Source organism: Arvicanthis niloticus, chromosome 21, assembly GCF_011762505.2.
Source record: "Arvicanthis niloticus isolate mArvNil1 chromosome 21, mArvNil1.pat.X, whole genome shotgun sequence".
In the NCBI taxonomy this organism is placed as follows: domain Eukaryota; kingdom Metazoa; phylum Chordata; class Mammalia; order Rodentia; family Muridae; genus Arvicanthis; species Arvicanthis niloticus.
In genome coordinates, this window is record NC_047678.1 from 13,338,945 (window position 1) to 13,362,247 (window position 23,303).

General features: G+C 42.2%; 1 protein-coding gene across 2 annotated transcripts in view; it reads left to right on the forward strand.

Moving 5' to 3' along the window:
- Window positions 1-3,467: 3,467 nt before the first annotated feature.
- The window catches only part of Plod2 (procollagen-lysine,2-oxoglutarate 5-dioxygenase 2), a 65,579-nt gene continuing 45,743 nt past the window's right edge, over window positions 3,468-23,303 (forward strand). The window contains exon 1 of one of the 2 annotated variants that reach the window (XM_034484193.2): window positions 3,468-3,775. In XM_034484193.2, the coding sequence (XP_034340084.1) occupies window positions 3,667-3,775 (109 nt within the window). In that variant the 5' untranslated portion in view covers window positions 3,468-3,666. The remainder of the gene's footprint in view (window positions 3,776-23,303) is intronic. The other variant, XM_034484194.2, reaches the window with a different exon arrangement.

Genomic DNA, 23,303 nt, shown 5'->3' on the forward strand with positions numbered 1-23,303 from the left:
AGAAGGGTCTGCTTTCTTTCATTTCATTTCTTGGCTCTGTTTTTTTTTTCTCTCCCTACTTTGTTTCTTATAATGTTCCTCTCCATGTCCACCCACCATGAAGTATGCTCCCAGAGCACTACTTCTCACTCATCCAGCAAATATTCACTGAATAAATATTCCTTGATATTCTCTCACACCCACATACAGACCATCACATTTGTTGGCTGTACAGTAAAACTTATTGAGAAATTGACTTTGATTTAGTATACCAATGTGGTTAACACCACCATGGCCTTTTTGCTGGGCTTCAGTCTTTCAATCCGCCTCTATTGTTGCTTTTCACTAACATCTACCCCTTGGTTCTTCATCCAACATCTGGAATATCATTCTTTTATAACTCATCTCAATGCACACTTCTCTGCCTAAAACACTCACAGGACTTTTCTGTTCACTTAGGTCAAAAGAGAAAGTCAGGCAGGCTCCTTATGTGTTCAGCTGTTTTGTAGGACAAGATACACAGAACCTCTAAGGTGGATAAGTTTAACTTGAGCTGGTTGATTCAGTGAAGGGGGAGTGGATTGTTTGTTAGAAGTACTTATACAGAAAGATACCATGAACCAAGGAATGTAGGCTTATACCTGTTTTCTCCTTTGATCTTACCATTTCTGAGCATGCCAACCTGAATTTCTCTAGTCCAGAGTTACACAATCATTGGTAAGTTGCTGTGTCTCTGTATGATGGATGGGGATATGTGAAAAACAAGTATTGTTTCATGGCCCTTTAGTTAATAAATGTTGCAGTTGAGAATAAAGGTATCCCAGATATCTTGCGTCTTGACTACACTATCTATGAGGGGTATGTTATACATTAGGTCTGTGGACTAAGGGCCATACCTACTGAGTTAGATTACAAAATGAATGGATTCCTGCTTGTCTTTCTGGACTTTCTTCAACCTTACCTACTCAGTTTCTTCTGAGCACTCTTCAGATAACCGAAGCTGACATATGGAGGAACCCAAATGATGACAATGATTGCTATACAAACTTTTTTTGTTTTTTTTTAAGGGTATAGATTTTATTACTGGACAAACCATACCCCCAATTTAGACATGAGCAAGTCTCCAGGTTAAAATGTTGAGCTCCATCTGGTAGGACTGGTCAATGACCATGATTCAGTATAAACCCTCAGTCTTACCATTGTGTGAACTGTTACAGACTCAGCTTCGTTCTCCTCCTGTGTCTTAGAGTTCTACCTAATTTTGTTTCCAGTTTTCATTCAAATTCATTGGGGCAATAGGACAATTTTCCTTTTGTTTCTTGGCCAGGAACCACTTGATTCTGAAAGTCCTGCGAGAAGGCATGGCAAGAAGCCGAATCAGGTGTAGGGCAGAGGAAAGGAGAAGAGAGTGCTATACAGATTTTGAAGAATAAAAATAAAACATCTTGTGGTGAGAGACAAAGTACGCCAAACCAATCAAGTGTAAGATACAGAATGAGGTGGCTTATATTTTAGTGAAATAATTTGAACTGTAGGCAAATGGGTTAGGATTGTTTCCGGTTCTGTGAAATCTTTTGTGTTTTGGGATGAAAACAAAATCCTGAGTATGATGGATCTAGCCATAGTACTGCCACAGGTTGGGGACAGGAAGCAGTCACAGGAAAGTTGGTCAGTGATAAAAAGCTTGAGCCAAGGCATTAAGAGGTGTGTTACCTAAGCAGGAAAGAATGGAAGAAGGGAGAAAAAAATATGAAAAAAAAATGTAGCAGTCCTCTAGGTTGGTGGTATTGAGAGCAGAGATTTTAAAAAAATCTGAAGCCATGTAAGTTTGAGTATCATTAATAAAGATAAAGAACGTAAGTGTGAGATCTGGTTTTGATGAGCTAAAGATGCTGTCTTTGCCATGGGAAGTAGACATATATGGAGTAGACAGCCCTAGCAGACAGGAGCTCTGGAAACCTGAGAGGGTTGGAAGGGTTTGGTTACAGGCTGTTATTGAAGCGTCTGGCTATTTTGAAAATCTCAGAGAGTATTGCTTTATAGAAGCTCTTAAGTTCTGCCTTTGAGACTCAACAGAGGATGAGACTGTCATGGTAACCTATAATTACTGGTGGACTCTACAACGAAGCATACATGGAAATTCCATCACTAGCCAGGCAAGTTGAGGACTCCAGAGGTTCGGGGAAGCAAGAAATCAAGTTCAAGGAACTTGGCAGTCATAAATCTGCATTTCTGGAAACATATTTAGCCAAACTACCAGCCATTCTTCTGAGGGCTGGTACTACTTGCCCCTGCCTGGATTCACGACTGCACCTGCCACCCACACTGCAGAAGAATCCATCCCTTTGCTGATACTCTTCAGAGAAAAAACAAGTTTAACATCATTCTTCCTTACTCCATTCTTCTGCAGTCACAGTTTCCATTTCTTTGACTATTTCTATTCATGTCTGAAGTTTCCCCAATTTTCCTTTATTAAAAAAGAGAGGGAGGAGGGCAGACACACCAAGACCTTCAAAACAGCAAAAACTGGCTCAGTCTCAAGATTATTTTTCCCTCTAAATGTCACACTCCAAATATTTACAGACTTTCCCACCTGCTTTCAATCTGTTAGCTAGTATTCCTCTTGAATTTATGCTAATTTTTACAAAAACTGTGATCATGAACTTGAGTAATTTTAACTTCAAAAATTCAGAGTTAGAATGAGTATTTCCTTTCTTTCCTCATTTCTGGAAGATTTAAGTAGAAGCTTCTCGAATGTGGTCAATTTGATTCTTCATTTTTAAGCATATGACGGAGTGTGTGAAACAAAGTTGCCAAAACTTTTGCCCCTGCATAATTCAGTTTAAATCTTAGGCTAAAGTGTGAAAACACGGGGCAAATGATTCTGCATTGACCTACTAATCAAAACCTGAAGTAGTGGAGGCGGCTCCCAGGAGCTCAGGAATGGCTCCCTTACATCTTCGGAAGTAATTTTCCATGTGCCTGGCAGGGAGATCTTGTAAAGCACAGCCTCAGGTTGCACAAGCTGGGCTTGGACTCCGGCGGATTTACAAGCTTCATTACTGGAAAGAGTCTAAGGCTCTCCTGGCACCGGCAGCAGGAGAGATGTTCACCGGACAATGAAAAGTTTCTGTTTACAGAATAAAATCAAAAGCTTGGGAGTGTGACAAGCGCCTCCTCAGCCAAGCAGGCTGAAGCCCCGCAGTCACCACTCACCTCCGGGAGCGCCCGGGGTTCAGTAGAGAAGTAGATCTAGACAGGGCGTGCCGAGGAAGCTTCTGGAACGAGGGGAGAGCAGAGGGGCGCACGCTCCGCAAGCAAGCGCCCTGGAGCTCGGGCGTGAGGCGGTGCACGTAGGCGTAGGCGGCTCGGAGGGTGGGGGCGCAGCCCGGGTAGCCCCGGGACGCGGGGTCCCGGAGCAGCGCCCCGCCCCCGGCCCTGACCCCGCCCCCCTTGGCTGCTCTTAAGCCCGCGCCGTGCGCGCCACCGGTTGGGTCATCCGCTCTGTGCGCTCCGGCTCCGCCGTAGTCCGCTCAGTCCTCTCCGAGCGCTTCGGTACCCACGCAGTCCACTCAGTCCGCACTCCGCTCCCGTCCCGGGCCCACGTCTGGCCCGTTGCTCTTCGGGGTCTCCGCGTCTCGCGAGAAGTCCTCGCCGCAGGCCTCCGGCTCCCGGGCTCAGGGGCGGATGGGGGACCACGGAGTGAGGCCGGGGCGTCTGATGCCGGTGCTCGCCCTGCTGTCATGGGCGGCCGGCCTGGGTGTGGCGGAGGAGACGCCCTTGCGCATCCCTACAGGTGAGCTCCGCACGCCGGCTTCGACCGGCGCGTCTAGAGGGCATGTTTCCTCTTTGCGTGCTTCATCCGTGGGGGACCTAACCGCGGGGCTCCGTGCTTGCCGATGGACAGGAACCTTCTTTTCTGCGCCCCGGGAAGCTGCTCTCCATCCTGCCTCTGTCTACACGCCGCGCTTGGGACCTGGTTATGAGCGGACCCAAAGCGCGCCCACCCACTCCTCCTTCTATTATACTTTGGGGCGCCCCTGAGCCCTTGGTTGGCCCTGGCCGGTGTTCGGAAGCTGAACTAAAGCTAGTAGTTGGAGGCAAGTTCCTGTGAACAAACTTTCTGGGTTCAGCCAGAGGAGAGCTCCGCCGCCTATTTGTCTCAATGGGACTTTATCACTCAGGGGAGTTCTTTGGCCACTTCGACTTTTGGGCCTAAACTCTCTGGAACTGAGCCTTGTGTTTAAATGACCTGATGTACTCCGGTGGTGAGTGGGTGGATGCGATAATTTTGCATTCTTCAGTAACTAGTTAGATTCTATTCTGCTGGAAACCAAGCCCAGGAGCAAACATTTCCATCTTGGGATTCCAGTTCAGAGGGTGACACTTGGCACAGGTCCACCTGGTCCCCGTGTAGCCATCGCATCGGGTGGTTTTTTTTTTTTTTTTTGTCTTTCTCTAGGCTCAATATGTGAAACTTAAGGGCTTTTAGAAGCACCTGGTTCTGTGGAACAGTGCTCGCTTTGTTGGCAGCAGAAATGCTTGCCTTTATTCTATCAGTCACAGGGAAATCTGAACCTGTATGGTTATTCTGGTCTTGAACTAAATTTAATCACATAACAAAGGTATTTCTTTCAGGATAATACTAGAAGACCACACAGAGAAATGCAAATAGAGACACAGAATATAAAAACTTATTCTGAAAACTGTCTTTGCTCAAACACCCAAACAAGCTTTTATTGATAAGTAAAAATAACCTCTAGGATTTGCTAATTTTAGAGTTTGGCTTCAGCGTCTGTGTATTTTATGCCACCGCGATGCAACCTCTCACTTTTTACTGAGGATATCCGTGCCAGGTTGCTACCTTTAAACTTGAGGTTAAAAAAAAAAAAAATTAACTTAACCTGTGCAAACTTTTACATTTTATGGAATTGGATGTTAAATTTTTAATGGATTGTAATATCTGAAGCAGGGGATTTCAGATATGAAAGTTTTCCATATAAAGCCGATGGTTAATATCTGAGACATTTTTTCCTGTGGTAGGTGGGCCCAGAGTTTTGAGCTAAATGTTGGAAATGTTCCCGTGCATTAATGGAGCCAGCTGGGCAGCAGCCATTCTGGTCAGACACACAGAGAGATTGTTTTACATGGTCTGTGTTAAGCTAATAAATGCAGAAGAGGCATTGTTTGTAAATTTGGTCAGATTTATTATCAGATTTATTGGTAAGTTTATGCCTGAAGTAGTACAACTGAAAATTATTACATAAATATGAGAAGATTTAATCTTTAAGATCTAAATTGTCTAGAAGAATAGGCTTTCAAGAAGAGTGCAGATCACCTGTGACCCTCATTATTTGTCAGTGTGTTCTAGCTGGTCAGTAAAAAAGTGTATTCGGAGCTGGGGAGATGGCTCAGTAAAGTACTTGTCCCCAAAAGCGTGAGGATCTGACTTTTGGATCCCCAGGGTCTACTTAAAAGCTAGGCATGGTGGCCTGTGCTTATATTCACATCGATGATGAGATAGATGGTAGGCAGACTTCGGCAGAACCCTGGAGCTGACTGGCCACCTCGTATAGCTGGCTTGGCAAAGTTTGCTTGGCTAATAACAGCTCCTGTGTCAAACAGAAGGTGTCTGGTTCCTGAGGATGACTCTTGAGATTGTCTTCCATGCCTTCACATGCAGCCCCACCCCCACCAGTATGTGCTCACTCTCTCACATAAATAGGAATGGACCCTATTGATAATTTGAGCCATACCCTCTTTGCGCAAATTGTAAGTCTAGCTTTTTCCTTGACCTCTATGTACTACATGCAGTAGTACTCTGAATGTGGGAACAGAAGTCTTCAGCAAAAGGCCAGCCTCTTGAGAGGCAAATGGTCCAGGCTTGAGAATCACTGTGCAAGATAAATAGGTGTCCTGGAGGCAATGTGACATTACAATGCAATTGGGAGGATATTAGGTCCTACTCTGCCCTTCCGTTTAGTTTTGAGACTTTGCTGAAACTTCTGGACTCACGTGATCCTCCTACCTCAGCTTCCCGAGTTGTGACTACAGGTCTTAGTTTTTAAAAGAAACAAATTTCTCTAGCAATTTTCCATTGTTACAGTGAATGTTACAATGGAATATATTCAATGGAATTCTGGAATATATTTCCTGGCTTTGGGCTGTGTGTTCAATGGTCGGGAATGTCCCGCTTGTTACAGCAACTGAAAGGGCTGCTGTGTGCTGCCCTGGATGTCTCTTGTCTACCCCAGCAGTCCAGGCTCAGAGAGAATGTAGCAAAGATTTCAGTTGAAATCATTTGTCCCCATTTGTCCTCAAAGCATTCATCGAAATTTTCTTTCCTGGAGTTTTCCCCAGGCAGAGATCTTCAGTCAGGTTCTTACGTTGATGCTTCTTTCTGTACTCCATGCCTTCTAGATGAGAGAAGTAGAGGGGGGTTCCTGCCAAGTCTTTGCAGTCCAGATGCTAGACCTGGATCCAGACTGGTGTGTGCTTTTAGAGGTACCTTGACTATTGTATGAACCCCACTGGGCCAAAACCAAGTTTGGAGCAGAATTGAAAGAGACGGTTTCAGACATTTCTGTTAAGACTAGCATTTTTCAATGATGTTCATTTATAAGCTCTTTTAATTGCTATGGTGCGTTCGAGGAAGGAAGAGAAGGCTTGTCCCTATCTGCTGATGCAAACCAGCAATTTACAGGGCGGAGAGGGAGACAGCAAGTCCTCAGAGAGGCTGTGGGGAGGGAAGGAGGGAAGCTCCTTCTCTGGACTCTGCCTTTCCTGCATGTCTCCCTAGTCTGAGACCTGGGAGATTCCCCCACTTACTCTCTTTTGTTTTTGCTTTTCTTTCTTTTATAACTTAGTATGGTCAGTTTATGCAGCTCAAACCTGTTTTGCTTTGTGTTTATAACTTAGACTATTTGAAGTAGAGGTTTACTCAGTTTTACAGTCTTTAGAGTGTACGTCTGGCTCTTTTACCACAAAGAGATTCACCGTTTATTTTGTAAGGCGTAAGGTCTCCTTTACAAATTATGAAGAGAAGCATGTAGCCTTTGAGGTTAGTAGCTGTGCCTCTTCCAGGCCTTTAGCTAACTTGGTCCAGTGTTCTTTCTCCCCCAGGGACCCTTGCTACCAAGACTGAGCACTTTAACCATGTCCTGTCAGCCAGGACCTTATTTCTAAGCTGCTGTCTCCTACTCCCTGATTTCTCCTAATAAAAGATGGTGCATTCACTGTTCCCTTCAGGTGCTTGCATGTCACAATCAGTTATAGGACCAGAATTGAGATTTGGGGTGTTTTGTACCTCAAGGCCACTGGGGAACACTAAGAGGAGCCTGTATCCATTCTGTACTGTTTCTGTTTCTCTGTGCCCTGCCTGCCCTAGGTATTGTTCTGTTGGACTTTTGGGAAAAAATTAGCAACTGGGCTTCAGTGACTTAGACAGATGGTTGTTTAACAGGGAAAGAATGCTGTTCGTAAGTTATGTATATATTGGTATACGTGCAAGACTGCAGGCCAATTTGCCCCTCAGCCAGGGACAGAATGTAAACCACAGGCCACATCCACAAGGTCAAACCCAGCGGTGTGTTTTGTATGGCCTTTCAGCAACCAGACTCCACAATTTAGGATAGATGGAAAAGATCAGAAGTAAAGTCATATATCATGGCATGTGAAAACTTTATGAACTCAAAGCTGTATTGGCTGCAGTCATATTCATGTGCTGGCACATTGTCTGTGGTGGCTTTAGTGCTCCCTGGCAGAGCAGAGTAGCTCGCCACAGATGGAATTGACTACTCCAGTCTTAAAATGTTTACTGTCTTGCCCTGTGCTAGTCCTGGCCATAGACGATGACATTCTTACTGAAGCTGTAACACATGTAGATTGCTCCTCTCTTGGAAAGAGCCACATTTGGGACAGTAGCAGCTGGCTCTGGGCACGCCAGAGGCCTGGTTTTCATTTTAGATGTTGCCAGTGATTTCTGCAAATTTTGAAACACAATACTTGAATCTAACTGAATATATGCTTTGGTGTAAATACAGTTTGTGTAGTTAAAAACAAAGTATCTTTATTTTGGCCAGATGGGAAGGAGATACATGTGTCTTTAGATTTATATTTTAAAACTTTATTCAAGAGAGGAACTTGGCCTTTGGCTTAGTTCCTTGAATGAAATAAATAGTATATTTGCCCATCAGAAGTTTTAGTCTCTTGTAACTGCAGCAGAAAATCAGGCTGAACTGGGAACGCAGTGCATTTTCAAGTGACTTGAACTGTTTGTGTGTGTGTGTGTGTGTGTGTGTGTGTGTGTGTGTCTGTGTTTTACTTTTTGTTTTCTGTGATCACACTATAAAGCAGTAACTTCCAAAACTATTACCATTTCAGTTGCCCTTAAGTAGTTAGGGTCTTAGAATATGGGCAGTGTCTCTGCGCTGAAGCTGCCTTGAAAGAAGCATGGTTTGTTAAGCAGTTGCTGACAGTGGAGTCCTGTTAAATTATTACCATACTCATTGGGTCACAAGGATACTTTTTATACCTGAAATGCTTCATAATTTTAAAATGTACCTTCAAATACATTACTGTTTATGTAAAAAATGCTGTTTATAATTTAAAATATAGTAACTTCGTGTACATTTGAATATTTTTTCATTCAAGATAACTTCACTTAGAAACTTAGATTGGAGATAGGTAATTTTTATGTAAAAAGCTAGATTTCCTTCATTTTTATGTTTTCATAGAGGGGAAATTAAGTCTTGGTAGCATTTCTATAACACATGAATATTCTGTTTTTTAAAGTAATTTAAGCCAGAGTATTTATGCATCGATCTGTTTGAGTTATGACTTGCAACAGTTTTCTCATTGTAATAAGAGGATTGCATTCACGTTCCTACTAACACACATATTTTCTTGGATTTCTTAAAGGAGGTGCGATTATGAGCAAAGGGAGCTGTGGTGACTCTTTTGGTTCCGCAGACTATTTCTATACCGTTACCAGAACTTGATTTTAACATCTACTCTGTGTAGGTGTAGAATGCTGAGTAGCTGACGAGATAGCACTAAGGAGGCATGGACAACCTTTGTTCCTGATGTTGAGAGCGGCCAAGACTGCAATCTCTCCTTTCGCCATTCTTTTTGATTGCCACGTCTCACATAAGTGCCAGCATTTGTGCGGGGTTCTGAATGACAGGGACACTCCACCCCTTGCTGAGACAGGGAGACCCTTGCCTTTAGTAGCCTTCCCTTCTGCCTGTGCATTTCTGTTCCTGAAGAACAACTGTACTCAGAGACTTCACCAGACATGAAAACCAACAAAACAAACAAACCATCACATTTCAAATGTTAATGCAACCTGCAGGACATGCTTCGTACTGTGAATAGTCCCTAGGATGACTTCTGGTGAACACACAGTAATACGTGGGGCTATTGAGGGCTTGTCAGGAGAGGTGTTTCTGTCAAACCAGGGTGAGTTTAAGTAAGAGAAAGTTAAACTTACATCTCATTTGTTACATCATGTGTTGATTTTAGTATTATCTAGTCTATTTGTTAGATGCATAAGGCATCCATTTCTCATGCTAACTTATCGTTGGCATTTTTTGTTGCGGGGTTGCAGTGTCAGATGTTGCTGAGGAAATCCTCCATTTGCTTTCCAGCTTTAAGGTTTCTTCCAAAAGCAAAACGAAAGAGGTTTTTCATTTGATTTCAACAGTGTGGTTATATACCATGCAGACAGATGAAGATTTCTTTTTGCATGGAATAAAGGGGCCATCAAATGCTTGATTTTGTGTACGGAAGAGGAGGGTCTGACTGTGTAACTCAGCCTGGCTTCATTCTCCTGCATCAGCATCTCTAGGACTGGCTAGGGTTGTGGATGTGAGCTATCATAGCTACCTCAGCATAGACAGTTCTTAATGCTCTCATCATCACTGCCTCACCCTAGGATGGGCTACCGCCACCCTGTTTCCCGTATCCCCTCTCTGGAACGGCCAGGAAGGGCTGACAGACTGGTCTCTCAAGACTCATGAAAGCTAATCCCTCTCCTTAGCACCTGGCATTTACAGATAACTTGGGCTGCAGAGGGGTTGTGGAAGACAAAACTGACTCATGACATCCAACCTTGGGCATTGCTTCACACATGACCTTTATCCCAGGGATGCCCCTGGACCCTTTAAACTTCCTCAGCCAGAAGTGAAAAAAAAAATGCATTTTCCTAAGTCTAACTGGGTGATGTCAGCTGACCTTGGGACCATTTCCTTGGGTAGAACACTTTTCCCCCTCCTTACAGAACTGACTGTGTTCTTTCTGGACTGGTCAAAGCTTCCCTTTAATCCCAGTGTCCTGTCTTGTTGTTCTCCAATAAACTCTCCAGGGAAATTGCTCCTTCTTGGTGATGTTCTCCGAGTAACTGAATAGTGCACCATGGTTGATTGTTCTGCAGCCTTAGCAATATGTGAAAGGACTGCATGGATTCAGGCCGTCACCAAGTTCCTATCGCTGAAGCATCCCTGGTTGGTAGGAGACACACCCAGAAGCCCATGCCTTTTCTCTAGAGCCCGGGGCATGTGTTTGGTGCTGCCTTTGGTTTAGTTTGCTTGGAGCCAAAGTTTATATGGGGTCTTCGAATGCTAATTACTTAATATCTAATATCTATTGCACAGAGCGGATCTTTTTCCTTTAGTTTCTTTTCTCCCCTTTAAGGCCATATCTTGCTTATATAGCCTAAGTGGTCTTTAAACTGCTGGCCCTCCCTCCTCCGTTCCCTTGGGATTACAGGCCCTTGTCACCAGGTGTGTCTCCTATTTTTTTTGTATTCTAGATTCAGTTTCTAACAGGTTCCTGGAGCATGTGAAAACTTTTCTTCTTGGTTCTTTAGGTATGGTAAATTCCAGCAGCTATTTTGTTTTCAAAAATTCTGCAAATGGAGAATTTAAATCATGTCTTTCAAAACCCAAATGACCTGACTAATTCACTCTCCCAGGAAGCCTTGCAAGACCTTGTGCCTAGGGCTGACTGTCTGGTTGGTTGTTTGAGTTTTTCCAGTTCTGGCCAAGCCAGCTCTGAGACCTCTTGTCTCCGGAGGTCTCGGCTCCCACTCCAGCTGGTATTTCCTGGCAGCCAGCCTGCACTGTGGCTGTGACCAGAATGCCCTGCTCATCCAGGCCCTACTAATTCCTACCGGCCACTTCTAGGGGACAGTTCTCTTTTTCTTCTTAGTTTAGTTTAGAGAAGGTTGGAATTTTTTAAACAGTGACTTTACTAGGTAACCAAGGGCAAAACAAAACCAAACCCAAATCTGGAAAATCACCAAAGCAAAGAAAATGACCAGACCCACGCAGCAGACAGAGTTCTCAGTGTTTTCTGACTCGGCGTCCTCAGGGCCCTATGCTCCTGGCATTCGACTGGTTTCCGAAAATCCATGCCCAACTTTTGTCTGGCCAATCCTTATCTCCTTGCTTTTCCCAGCAGAGTATTTTACAGAGACAAATGATTTCCAAGATAGGAGTTCTTGACATTTAAGGCAGAAAAAGACTAGTGGATGGTTATATTTGTAGCCTCTTGGTGACTTGTTAGCATAACCTTACCCACTTAGCGTTCCGTTTTCTGCAATAGGAGAAAAATTTTGTGTTTTTATGTATCTACTTTAAAATTTTTTCCCCTATAATTCCTTTTTTCCTTTATTAGTTATTTAGAGAGTTTCAAGTCTGTACATGTTTTGATCATATTCACTTTATCTTCCAACTCTTTCCAGGTGTAACCCCCTTCCCTAGGAACCCAGCTTTGGGGTTCTTTTAAAACACTCTTCAGGGCCATTTTGTGGTGCCCAAGTGTGCATGTATGTGTAGTCTTTCCGTGGAGCTGGTAAACTCCTTTATATTGTTATAATTCTTGGTTTTGAGTAGTAATTTGCTAAGGCTTTTGTGATTCTATAGTTTCCTAAATACTGATTTAATTAGCTAAACTTTATGTTTTCCTCTAATAAGAGTTGTTGTTGGTGGCTAACAGCACCACCATTCCATTGTTTAATACTCTGGATATGACAATATTTGGGGTCCCAGTGTTTATTGACTATCTTGTCTATGTTTTGTTGCTTTATGTGGAGAGAAGATAAAAGTAACAAACAGAATCACAGTAGATTCAGTTCTTTTGTACTCTGAAACTGTAGGAATCATGATAGGAAAATAATTCATATGTATGGTTGAAGAAATCAAAAAGCCTTTGGGGTGAACCCCAGGAGGACAGCTGGCGCCAGGAGGCAGGGACCTGAGATCCCTTCATTCTGTAACCTGAGCCCTCACCATGCCAGCAAACCTGATTTGCAGTGTGTGAGCTTTCCCCTGAGTCCTTGGGAAAACTGCTATTATTTTATTCGGCCAAAGAGAACAGAGATACACAGTGGTCTTGTGTTTTGAAGTTTGTGTTTGCTCCTAGTTATTGTATCTGTCATGGGATTTGACTGAAATTTGATGTGGCTTTTTTTCTTAACGAGTTTTTGATTTAGAGGTAAGATAATGCTAACAATAACTAGAATTAAATTTACATTTTAAAATGTTCCAAATGTTTCATATGAGGGAGGAAAAACAGTCTAGTGTTGATGTGAAGCTATTGTTTGTTTTCTTAGAGGAATTAGATAATCCAGTACATTTAAATAAATACTGTAAACATTTATAAAAGAACTGTATTCTGTTGTTCCTTATTTCAAATTTATAAATTAACAAAGGTGATGCTGATAACCCTGGCATGGCTAAAAGTCAACCTATGGAGTGTTTGCTATTTTAAAATTTTACTTTCTTTAGTTTCTTACTGAAATAGTTAGATTATCCCATAATTTTAAAATATGATGACATTTATTATACTAGAACCATAATTTCGAAATAAATCACTTTATAGTAGAAAAGTTCAGGAGCGCATGTGTGTTCTCCAGTGTACATGCACGCTTGCATGTGCTCTGCTAGATACAGTGTGTGTGTGTGTGTGTGTGTGTGTGTGTATGTGTGTTCTCCAGTGTACGTGCACACTTGCATGTGCTCTGCTAGATAGAGATCACCCTTGGGCCTTTAGAATGGAGTGCCTTCCCTGAGGTCTTGCTGGGCCGCTGCTGTCTCAGCAGTAATTGTTCTTAGTGTTTGCATATCTACAATTGAATGCTATCTAGGGAGTAGCAGCCTTATTGCTAATACTTGGAGGATTGCTTTGTCCTGTCCTGTCCTGTCCTTTCCTTTCTTTTCTTGTCCTTTTTTTGGACTATTTTATTTACAGTTTCCAAAAGGACTACACCCCATCTCCCACATTTGGGGACCAAACTTGCTCTTGCTAGGCAAGTGCTCTACCCCAGAGCTAAATCCCCCAGCTCTCCAAAATGACTTTAGGTAAATTAAAGGAAGAAGTTCAAACAGGATAATATGAAGGAAAGAGTGTAAATTTTGAACAAGGAAAATTACTCTTTTGTTATGATACTATAAAATTGCAAAATCACTCAACTTGAGAACTGGGAAATTAACCACGATCTGAGTAAACAAATAAATATTAACAGTTATTCATCCCAATATATGATGTATTAAAGAGATATCTGGTTTATTAAAATGGTAAAAACTTTAGTGTGTGGGTAGACTCTTTAGTGCATAGGTGTACATGCTCATTTGCACATGTGTGAGTACACATGAACGTGTGTGTGTGTGTGTGTGTACACGTGCAGGGATTGGAACTGGGGATCATCCTAGATCCCTCTATACTTTATTGATATCTCTCCCTGAATCCAGTGCTCCAGTATGTTAGCCGGTCAGCTTGCCCATAGGATTTTTCTGTCTTCTTTCAAGTACTGGGATTATCACTGGTCCATACCCACTCAGTTTTTAATATGGGTGCTGTGTAACCAAATTCTGGCCCTCGAGACTAAGGGCTCATAATTGATGTTTTTATGTTCTTCAAGTTCAAGCATTTTTTCTCCTCAACACAGTGATAGGTCCTAAATAGCTAAGCTAAGCTTAGGATGATGGAGTAGGATCCTGGCTGAAGTGTGAGGGATCAAGTAAGAAGTTTATGTTTTAACACATGCTGAACCACCATGCTAATGCATTTCGTTTCCTATTACTAGGTTTGGATTCTGATGGGCCTGTGTGAGCAGCTCAGTGTTAGAGTGCTTGACCTGTGTCAATCCCCAACACTGAAAATGAAAGTAAACTAATTGGTCATAGATGGAAGACATGCCTTCTTCTCAATAGTCATATCACCCACATGTGAATCAATTGAAGAGTCCATTTAAGTTGTAGTGAAGGAATGATAGGAAGCAGAGTGGAGAGAAATCACTTGTAAGTGTGAAGGAAAAGGGCCCAGACAAGTAAGAAAAACGTTAATCAGAATCCATTGATTGGGTTTTGTGATCCATTTTGATTACATAAGTTGAACCTTTAATTGTGTCCAAAGTAGAAACATGATTTGGTCAGTTTCACTGTTATCTAGTTATGTTAATTGATGCCATGGCATTTTATATTGACTCTAACGAATGTACTGTTCCAGATGTTCTTGCTAGACCATGGCATTTAGCTTGTGGTCTCCTGTGGGTGGACCCTGGCAATTCTCTCTCTCTCTCTCTCTCTCTCTCTCTCTCTTTCTCTCTCTCTTTCTCCCTCTCTCTCTCCCCCTCTCTCCCTCTCTCTTTCTCCCTCTCTCTCCCCCTTTTCCTCTCTCTTACACACACTCTCTCTTAAACACACAGACACACACACACACACACACACACACACACACACACACTCCTCCTCATACTCTGTCTCTCTCTCACACACATTCTCCCTGTCTCTGTCTCTCTTTTTCTCCCTCTCCTTCTGTCTCTCTGATTCTCTCTCTCTCTCTCTCTCTCACACACACACACACACACAGAGGAAATCAGCTGGCTGTTTCCATGATTAGCAGAGATGGAGAAAGGTAGATATTATCAACTCTACATGGGTGTTGACGGTGAACAGGATCAGGATTCTCATGTCTCTTGGTATGTCTGATGAATTGAGGCATAAGTCTGCTGTGCTGTGAATGACCTGAATCGCTGTATTAATTTCCTCTTCATCCTGTTTAACATTACCCTGACTTTAAAGATGATATCAATTTATTTTGACATACAGACAGAAATTCAGAAGGAATACAGAAGAGGGTGCTTGCTTTCTGAAAATAGCCAGAGAGGGCTCACCATAAAACCCGATGGAACTGTGAATTTAAAGTACTCATGCTGCTGCCTCTGATGCTGGGGATACCTGATGTGTTTGAAAGCCAAGGGCTTACAAACTGCTTACATAGTGACGGAAAGATAAAAGGTGTGGAAGCGGTGTAGGGCAATAGTTAAGAGGATCAAGCTTTAGACTGAACAGATGAGCCATAAGATGTCACACATTAGCAGATTATCCTCCGCACAAGCTTCTTAACCTCTCTGAACCCTCATAGCCCCCTAACAGTAACGCTGCTTCCTCAGCAATTATTTGAACAACGACTCTGACGCTACCTGTAGAGGAAGCGTGCCTACAAATAGAAATTGCCCCACTTGCTATTACTTTTGTACCATTTTAAGAAATATAATTCTAGTTAGCATTTTCTAAGGTGGAAGCTAAAATTGGTGGAATTATTCTTACGTTCACGTAATGGAATATATACAGGATCTCAGCAGGGTTTAACAAACTAAGCTGTAACGGCAGCATTTTCTGAAGAACTCAGAGGAAATAAGATAAATCTAACGGTGCAGATGTCATCTTTTTGATGATGCTGATTACTTAGTTTCAAAACTTAATTTTTTGTTATTCTTCTTATATATGATTTTTCTTTCTTTTAGTTTTTATTTTCTTTAAGCCCAGATTTCCTTGGGATTTACGATCATAAATCTAAGATTGTCTTGTTCAGGTTGGATTAGGCTAGGCGCTCAGATCCGCTGTGTGCACCATGATTTCCGTGGCATCTGCTTTATTCATTTTCAGTAGAAGCTTATGCACACATTAGTCGGTGTGTGCAACAGCTAAGGCCTTTAGATACACAATCTGAAGCTACGATGATCTGAATTCATCTCTGCTGTTGGTCCTCAGAAATCCCTTCGCTAGGAGGTTTGTGTGATCAGATCCATTAATCTCTGTTTCTAAACTCCCTCGCAGGCGTCTCCATCTGACGCCGGGCTGCGGAGTCAAATCTCTTCTGCTTATGGGATTTTAAAAAGGTCAAATAGTGTTAGGTTTGCAGGATTAGGGAATTTTACCTGAAGTCTCGCTTTATTTATTTAGTTTTTTCTTTTGGTGGGGAGAGAGAAGGAAGACGGAGAGGGAGAGAAGGGAAGGGAGAGAATGGAGGGCGGGACAGACAGGCAGAGACACCCCAGAGCTGCCTTCCCCACAGACAGGGATGCAGGGTGACCTGGGGAAGGGGTGCATTGCTCTTCTGCTCCGAAGGAGATAGCCGCAACTCTTCCACATCCTCCTCTTGCCCCTCTCAAGTCCAGTGGCTCCTAAGCAGGAAACGTTCTCACAAAGGACAAATGATAATATTTTTCAGGGCTTTGCTATGAGTAGTTGGTGCTGCTGAACTCCTGTAGATAAACACTGATGGATGGGTGAGTGGGTGGGAGGTCCTGTAAGGTCCAGCATGGCTCCCAAGGAAGAATGGCCTGTCCTGATTGGCAGATCTGCTGAGTGTGAAGACAGATTCATCATCTCAGCTCATTCCTGATTACACTGCCTGCATCCTGTGCTTCTCAGGGTTCCAGGTATATCTATGTTCCCTCAGCCGGGACTCACAGTGGACTCTTTGTTGTCAGCCAAGCTTGCTTTTACCTCTACGTACTTTGGATCATAGTTCTGGGCCCTTTAACTTTTAAAATCCCACTTAGCAATTTTAAGTCCTCTGTTAGTGCATCCACGCAACAGTTTTTGATGGCACTTTATTCTCTAAAAGCTGTCTTATTAGAAGTGGAAGCTTTCGTAGAGAAAGAATATTTTACTGTATTCTCGGTGGAGTCCTTCCTCTGCCCGCACAGCTTGCTGTTGTCTCATTGTTGGTAAGTAGCCACTGAGCAACCTCTCCTTCCCCCTGTCCTCAGCCTGTGGTTACTGATTCTATTCTCCAGGTCTAAGGGAGCAGTTTGTTTAGATTAGTTAGTATGAGTGAAGTCATGGGCTCTGTCTTTCTGTGACAGCTCTTTTCAGTTAACATACTGATTCCCATTTAATCGCAGTTGTTGCAGATGATTCTTTAACTCGTTTGTGGCTGAGAAGTATTCCAGTGTGTGTGTGTGTCTTGTTCAACTGTTTAGTGACTGGATTCATTTTGATGACACGTGTCTCTAGTATAGGCCTTTCGTGTGTAGCATGTCCCAAAATGCTTCAGTAAGAAACGCCAAAGCACCAATGGAGTCAGTGCAGACTGATTAATGTAGAAACTATGTCATTATTTAAAATAGTGGTTTTGCTTGCAGTGAAATGGGTTTCTGTAACTTAAAATATAGTCACTAGCAAACTAAATTGTCTGTGATCCCACTGTGAAGTAGTTAGCAAAATATGGGGATATTTTTTCAAGTTGATATACCTTTATGTGTTCGCTTTACAAAATCCGGTACATCTGTGTCAGCGGGCATGCAAAGACAATTTTGTATTCTGCCCTGCTTCAAAACACTGTTCTGTAAGTCTTTCCCACAGTGCTTGTTTGCTTTCGGAGCGTGGTTGTATAGTTGTAATATTTTGGTATCTGTGGAAGGCTTGTTTCAGCCTACGTTTCTACAAATGCATTGTTTAGTATGGTGCACCAATTCAGATTATTTTGTAATAGTATTATTGAAAATACACTTTGGACACATTTTTTACTTATTTGCGCGTGACTTGTAAAAGGAAAAACGTGCCATGGAGTATGGACTTTTTCTTTCTTGTGTTTTGTATCAAAGTGAATAGCAGAAAGTTGTGTGGCTTGTCATCTTGCCCCTCACATTTCTATTGAATCATGGCAGCTTTGCCAATACTGCTACTGATGTATTTCAGAAATTTGTATATTTTTTTGTTTTTGTTTGTTTTTTGTTTTCTCTCTACTTAGCGGAATAAGAGGGTTTTTTTTTTCCTCCAGTTTTCTTCCTGTGAGATGTCTTATTATTTTACTGGAATACACAATCTACTTGAGTGGAGGAAGCACTCAAGAACAAAGAATTCTATCAGTGAATGTCAAAAAGAAGAAAGAACTTGTGTGTGTGTGTGTGTGTGTGTGTGTGTGTGTGTGTGTGTGTGTGTTGATGATCTGGTATAAGAATGATGGCTTTGCAGAATACCATTTCAGGTCTCCTCAGGGCTTTGTCCCACATTTGCGTTCTTGTAAGCCAGTGGTTCTCAACCTGTTCATTGGGACCTCTTTTAGGACCTTTCACAGGTCACCTAAGATCACCAGAAAACATAAATATTCATGATAATAGCAAAATCACATTTAAAACAGCAACAAAAATACTTTCACTTTTGGGGCCTCATCATAACATGAGAAACTGTATTAAAGGGCCACAGTATTAGGAAGGTTGGCAGCCACTGTTTAAGCGGATTGAGGATGCTTTGTTTCTGAGAGAGGAGCCGTGAAAAAGCAGAGCATAAGCAACAACTTCCTGGAACTGCCCAAGGTATGTGTGCAGAGTAGTGGGCCTACCATGGTGCTAAGAGTTCAGACCCACAGACAGGTAGGAAACACCATACCAAAGAGCCCGAACACTACTGAAAACAAGAGAAAACCTGCTGAGAACTTTGAGGTGAAAGGAGCTTTTCAGGCCCTTGATGGCAGTGTGAAGAACAGATTGACTAGGTCTGGAGTGGTCGCTATGAGGGCCTTTAGAATATAGGACAAGGGAAGGAGATGATGGTGCCAGACATGGGACAGAAGAGCCCGGGCCCCATGACTGATAGAATTTGCAGACACTTTGCACATGCATAAGAAAGAGGATCATCGGATATAAGACAGCTCTACATTTTATACATGTATGGCCGTTAAATGCTTAAATTTGCTTTAATCTTCACAAAGCAAAAATGGACTATTCCTCCTCTAACATTCTGATATGGAGGTAAACTCGAGCTTTCTGAGAAGCTTTGGTGACAGTTTTGCCTTCAGTAATCACTTATTAAAGTGTTTTATCCCTGTAATTATACAAGGGTTTAATTTACTGGTGTGCCAGGGCTGAAAAGAACCGACTGCTGGAACAGGGGCCCTGCAGAGGGACTTGGAGTGTCTCTAACTCGGGAAGACCTGGAACGGCTGCTGCTGGTCACTGACCCCGTGAGTTTGGGACACAGCGTTCTTGGAACTTCAGTTACAGTACTGAGACATTATATTCCCTGGAAGCTCCAACAGTCACAGCTAGGAAATGGGAATAGGCCAGGGAATCTGACTCCAGGGCTCTAAGATCATTGCTCAGGTACCCCCGAGTCAGCAGAGGGCTGTTGCAACGTGAGAAGCATTTCTGATTTGATGCAAGATTAGCATGCACTGACTGACTGTCTTCCCTCCGCCCTCATACTCTATTGGGGTACGGTAACTAGAGGGTTTATTTTGAATTTCTGTATTTATTTGTTATCAATAAAACTTGTTTGAAGACGGGCACTGCTTTGCGTGGTTTGGTTTGTTTAAGGGAAGTCCTGGGACATTAATGTTCCCTGAAAGTGCGTTCCCTGTACCCCAGTGTCCCTTGAGTTCTTCTGGGCTGCTTTGCGGTGCCCGATGATCTTTTCTGCTGAATATTCAGCTTATGAAATTTGAAAGGAATGTTTAGATGTGTTGTTGTTATGCATTAGCCTCAGCTTTCAGTCATGGGTGAAGGGAGAAATAACTGGAAAAGAGACTGAAAAGGAGATGATTAAAGCAATGGTATTGAGAGGCGTCAGTGGAGAATGGATTAATGCGCTGGAAAGTGGATTTGGCACTAGGCAGGTTTGCTAATAGAAAAGGGAATTGATTGCATTACATAATCTTGTATTTACTGAAGAAAGGAAATCTGTTTTTCTTCACACCTTTCTCCTTGGTGGCTATGATAAAAACACTGTTAAAAGTCTGTCAGGGAGAAAGCATTTCTTCCAGTTACAGTTCCTGTGTTGGGGATGTCACAGAGGCCATAGCATGAGGGACGTAGGCATATGGTGTTCACAGTCAGGGAGCAAAGAATGATCCGTTCTTGAGTTCAGCTCACTTCCTGCTTTTCTGTGTAGTCTAGAATCCCAGTCCAGGGAATTCTCTACAGTTTAATCAATTTCTACCTCAGTTAACTTAATCCCTGAGGGAATCCTGGATCTCTTCATGTTGAAGGTTGATAGTGGCCATTGTTTTATTTCTAATGATTCTGAAAGTATGTTTCTTGGTGACAGCAGTGAAAGAGTCAGTTCATGGCTGGAGATGCGGCTCGGCAGTTAGGAGTGTATATATTGCTCCTGCAGAAGTCCTGAGTTCAGTTCCCACAAGAAACCACCTACAACTGCCTGTACCTCCAACTCTAGGGACAGTTAATGCCCTGACTCTGTGGGCACCTGCACCCACATACGCATACCCCATCCCCAGTTAGAAATAAAAAAAAAAAAACTTTAAAAGAAGTTTTAAATGATGTGCATTAAGTATTAATACTAATGATTGTTACGGTACTTTAAAGGTACTTTCAAAGGTTTAAACATTTCCTTGATAATTTTTCATTAACATTTTTTTCTGAGAGACTGGAGAGATAGCTCAGCAGTTACGAGAACAGTTATTACTCTTACAGAGGACCCTGGTTTGATTTTTAGCACCTCCCATGATGGTTCACAAGCATCTGTAACTTCTGTTCTGAGAGGATTAGACCTCTTTCTTAAGCACCAGGCATGTTGTGCACTTACATACATGTGGCCAAAATACATACCTATAAAATAGAAAAAAACATAAAAATTTAAAAACAAACAAATAAATAGATAATTTGTAGGCTGGGAAGTAGCTTCTTACTCCAGCATGAAAACCCGAATTCAGATATCTCAGCATCCTCATAAAAGCCGGATCAGTTGCACATCTGCAACTCCATCTCTGGCCGGCAGAGACAGGTGGATCCTGTTGGGCTTGCTGCCTGGTTAGCCAGCCTTGCCGAAAAGGCCAGTTCCAGGTTCTTTGAGAGACCCTGTCTTAAAAAATGAAGAGGAACACAGCAGAGTAAGACCCTTAAACTGATGACTTTTGACATCTGCACACACACACACATGCACACACATGCACAGACAGACAGACAGACAGACAGACAGACAGACACAGTTATTTTTTTTATCTCAGCATTTGATCAGTGATACAGTAAGGGAAGTTGTTCTCATCCTCCAGCTCTCTAAGAACAGAAATGACAAAGGAAGTCTGATCCTGGAACATTGATTGATTGCTGGTTTAAAACCATTTCCCTGCGAATGCATTTCTTTCCTTTAGGTTTCACTGTTAGTATAAATTTCTCAGAACTATTTCCTAACCTTCAAGTTTAATACACTTTCTTCTTTAAAAAAAATCTCTCATCTCACTATAGTTTTAAAAGGATTCTTTGTTCATTTCTCACAGTTAGCATGGAACCTTTGTTTCGCAGCAAAACTTACTGTGCTTTGTCTTCGCCATTCCCCGCGAAGTTACGAAGTTACGTGCAGTCAGGAACCTGCCTTTCAAAGTAAATCTACAGAGGATATTTCTTTAACTCAGAGTTTGTCAACCATTAGTTTATGTTCTTCTAAATTTTAGTATTCCCTTGGCTTCCTATAGCATCTCTGGATGAGTTGGCACCTGTTTCAAAGTGAACAGTGGTAACTGTTGCCAATGAGAATGAAACAAGTAATATAATTTGTAGGACTTGAGGGTAGACTGGATCCCGGACTTAAGTCCGTGGTTTAGGAGCCAGATTCGCCTCAAGAATGTAAGCGCCTTTTCCTTAAAATTTCTAAGTGTCCTGCTACGCTGGCACTGTCTTGCTATATATGAGGTTTTCATCTGGTCGTAAAGGAAAATGAACTAAAAGTAGCCTCGAGATTCTATTAGTTCCTATATTAGATTCTGTATTAGTTCCTCTGGGATTTATTCTAAGCATCTGTGTTTAAAACTTTCTTTAGGTGTTCAAATTGCATGAAGGTTTCAAAGTTATATCCCAAAGGAGTATGAAGCTGCTGCAGTGTGTGGGTGGAGCGTCCACTTTTCTTCAGTCATTCCTTATTTTCCGTTGGCAAGGGAGTCTCTAGATAAGAGTGTTTGTGTGTGTTTCTCCAGAAGGAGTCTGGAATTTTTTTCCATGCCATTCTAATGGTTATCAAAACATGGTTACCTTTCACAAGATACCATGGAAGCTTTCGACGCTTTCCACTGCTGCAGTCTGGAAGTGTGTGGGTGAGTCTGGCTTTGCTTTGCTTTCAGTAAATATAACCTCCCTGTGCTTAAATTCATTGTTTCAGTTGCCCTCAGAGGACCTATATGCAGTTTGAGCAAGTTTCAAGAGAAATTTCTTACATGTTGGTAATCAGTTTAGTATTGGTGAAAACATTGGCTACAAATATTTTAACAGCTTTCTGTATTGTATGGTCATAGCTTAAAATCCAGCAATTATTTATATTACTAGTGATTAAGGATTGCATACAGAATGAGCAAATGAGATTTTTCTTTTTAAACTTGGTACAAAATACATTTTTAAAATCATACAGGGATAGCTAGTGAAGAGGCATGCTGGCTGGTGCCATCAGGTACCCTGACCCTTCAGGTATTAAACTGGGAACTAAGCCATTAAAGTTCCAGGGCCAGGGACATAGCTTAATGGTAGCACACTTGCCTCCTGTATGCAAAGTCCTGAGTTCAGTTCCCAGAATCAGAACAACACAAGCAAAGCAAGAAAAATAAAATTAAAGTTAAAAGCATGTAAAAAATATTCTATCTGGGGCTCTTTTTTATGGTAATTAGGAGTCACAGAGAAGTTATATTTCTCATATGCCTTTCCTAATTATAGTATGATGCACAGTCAGTTCAGTTCCGTAATGGGAATGTGTTGTAACAGAAAATGCAGAGTAATTTATAAATTTGAGAAATGTTGTTTTTACTTGAATCACACATACAGGTGCATGTGCATGCGTGTGCTGTCTCTCTCTCTCTCTCTCTCTCTCTCTCTCTCTCTCTCCATAGTTTTATTGGTATTGATTATTTTATTTAGCACTAAATGAATTTATTATGTTTCCTCTTGGAGAAATCTTGGAATTAAGGGTATGCAAGGCCCACTGGGAGCGATCACTGATTCTGAGGAAATACCCAGAGTTGACAGTGCTTCTTGGCTGTAGAGGTTAGGCTGGATGAGTAACAGCTTTGCAGCAGTGGGCAGGGTGACCTTGTAC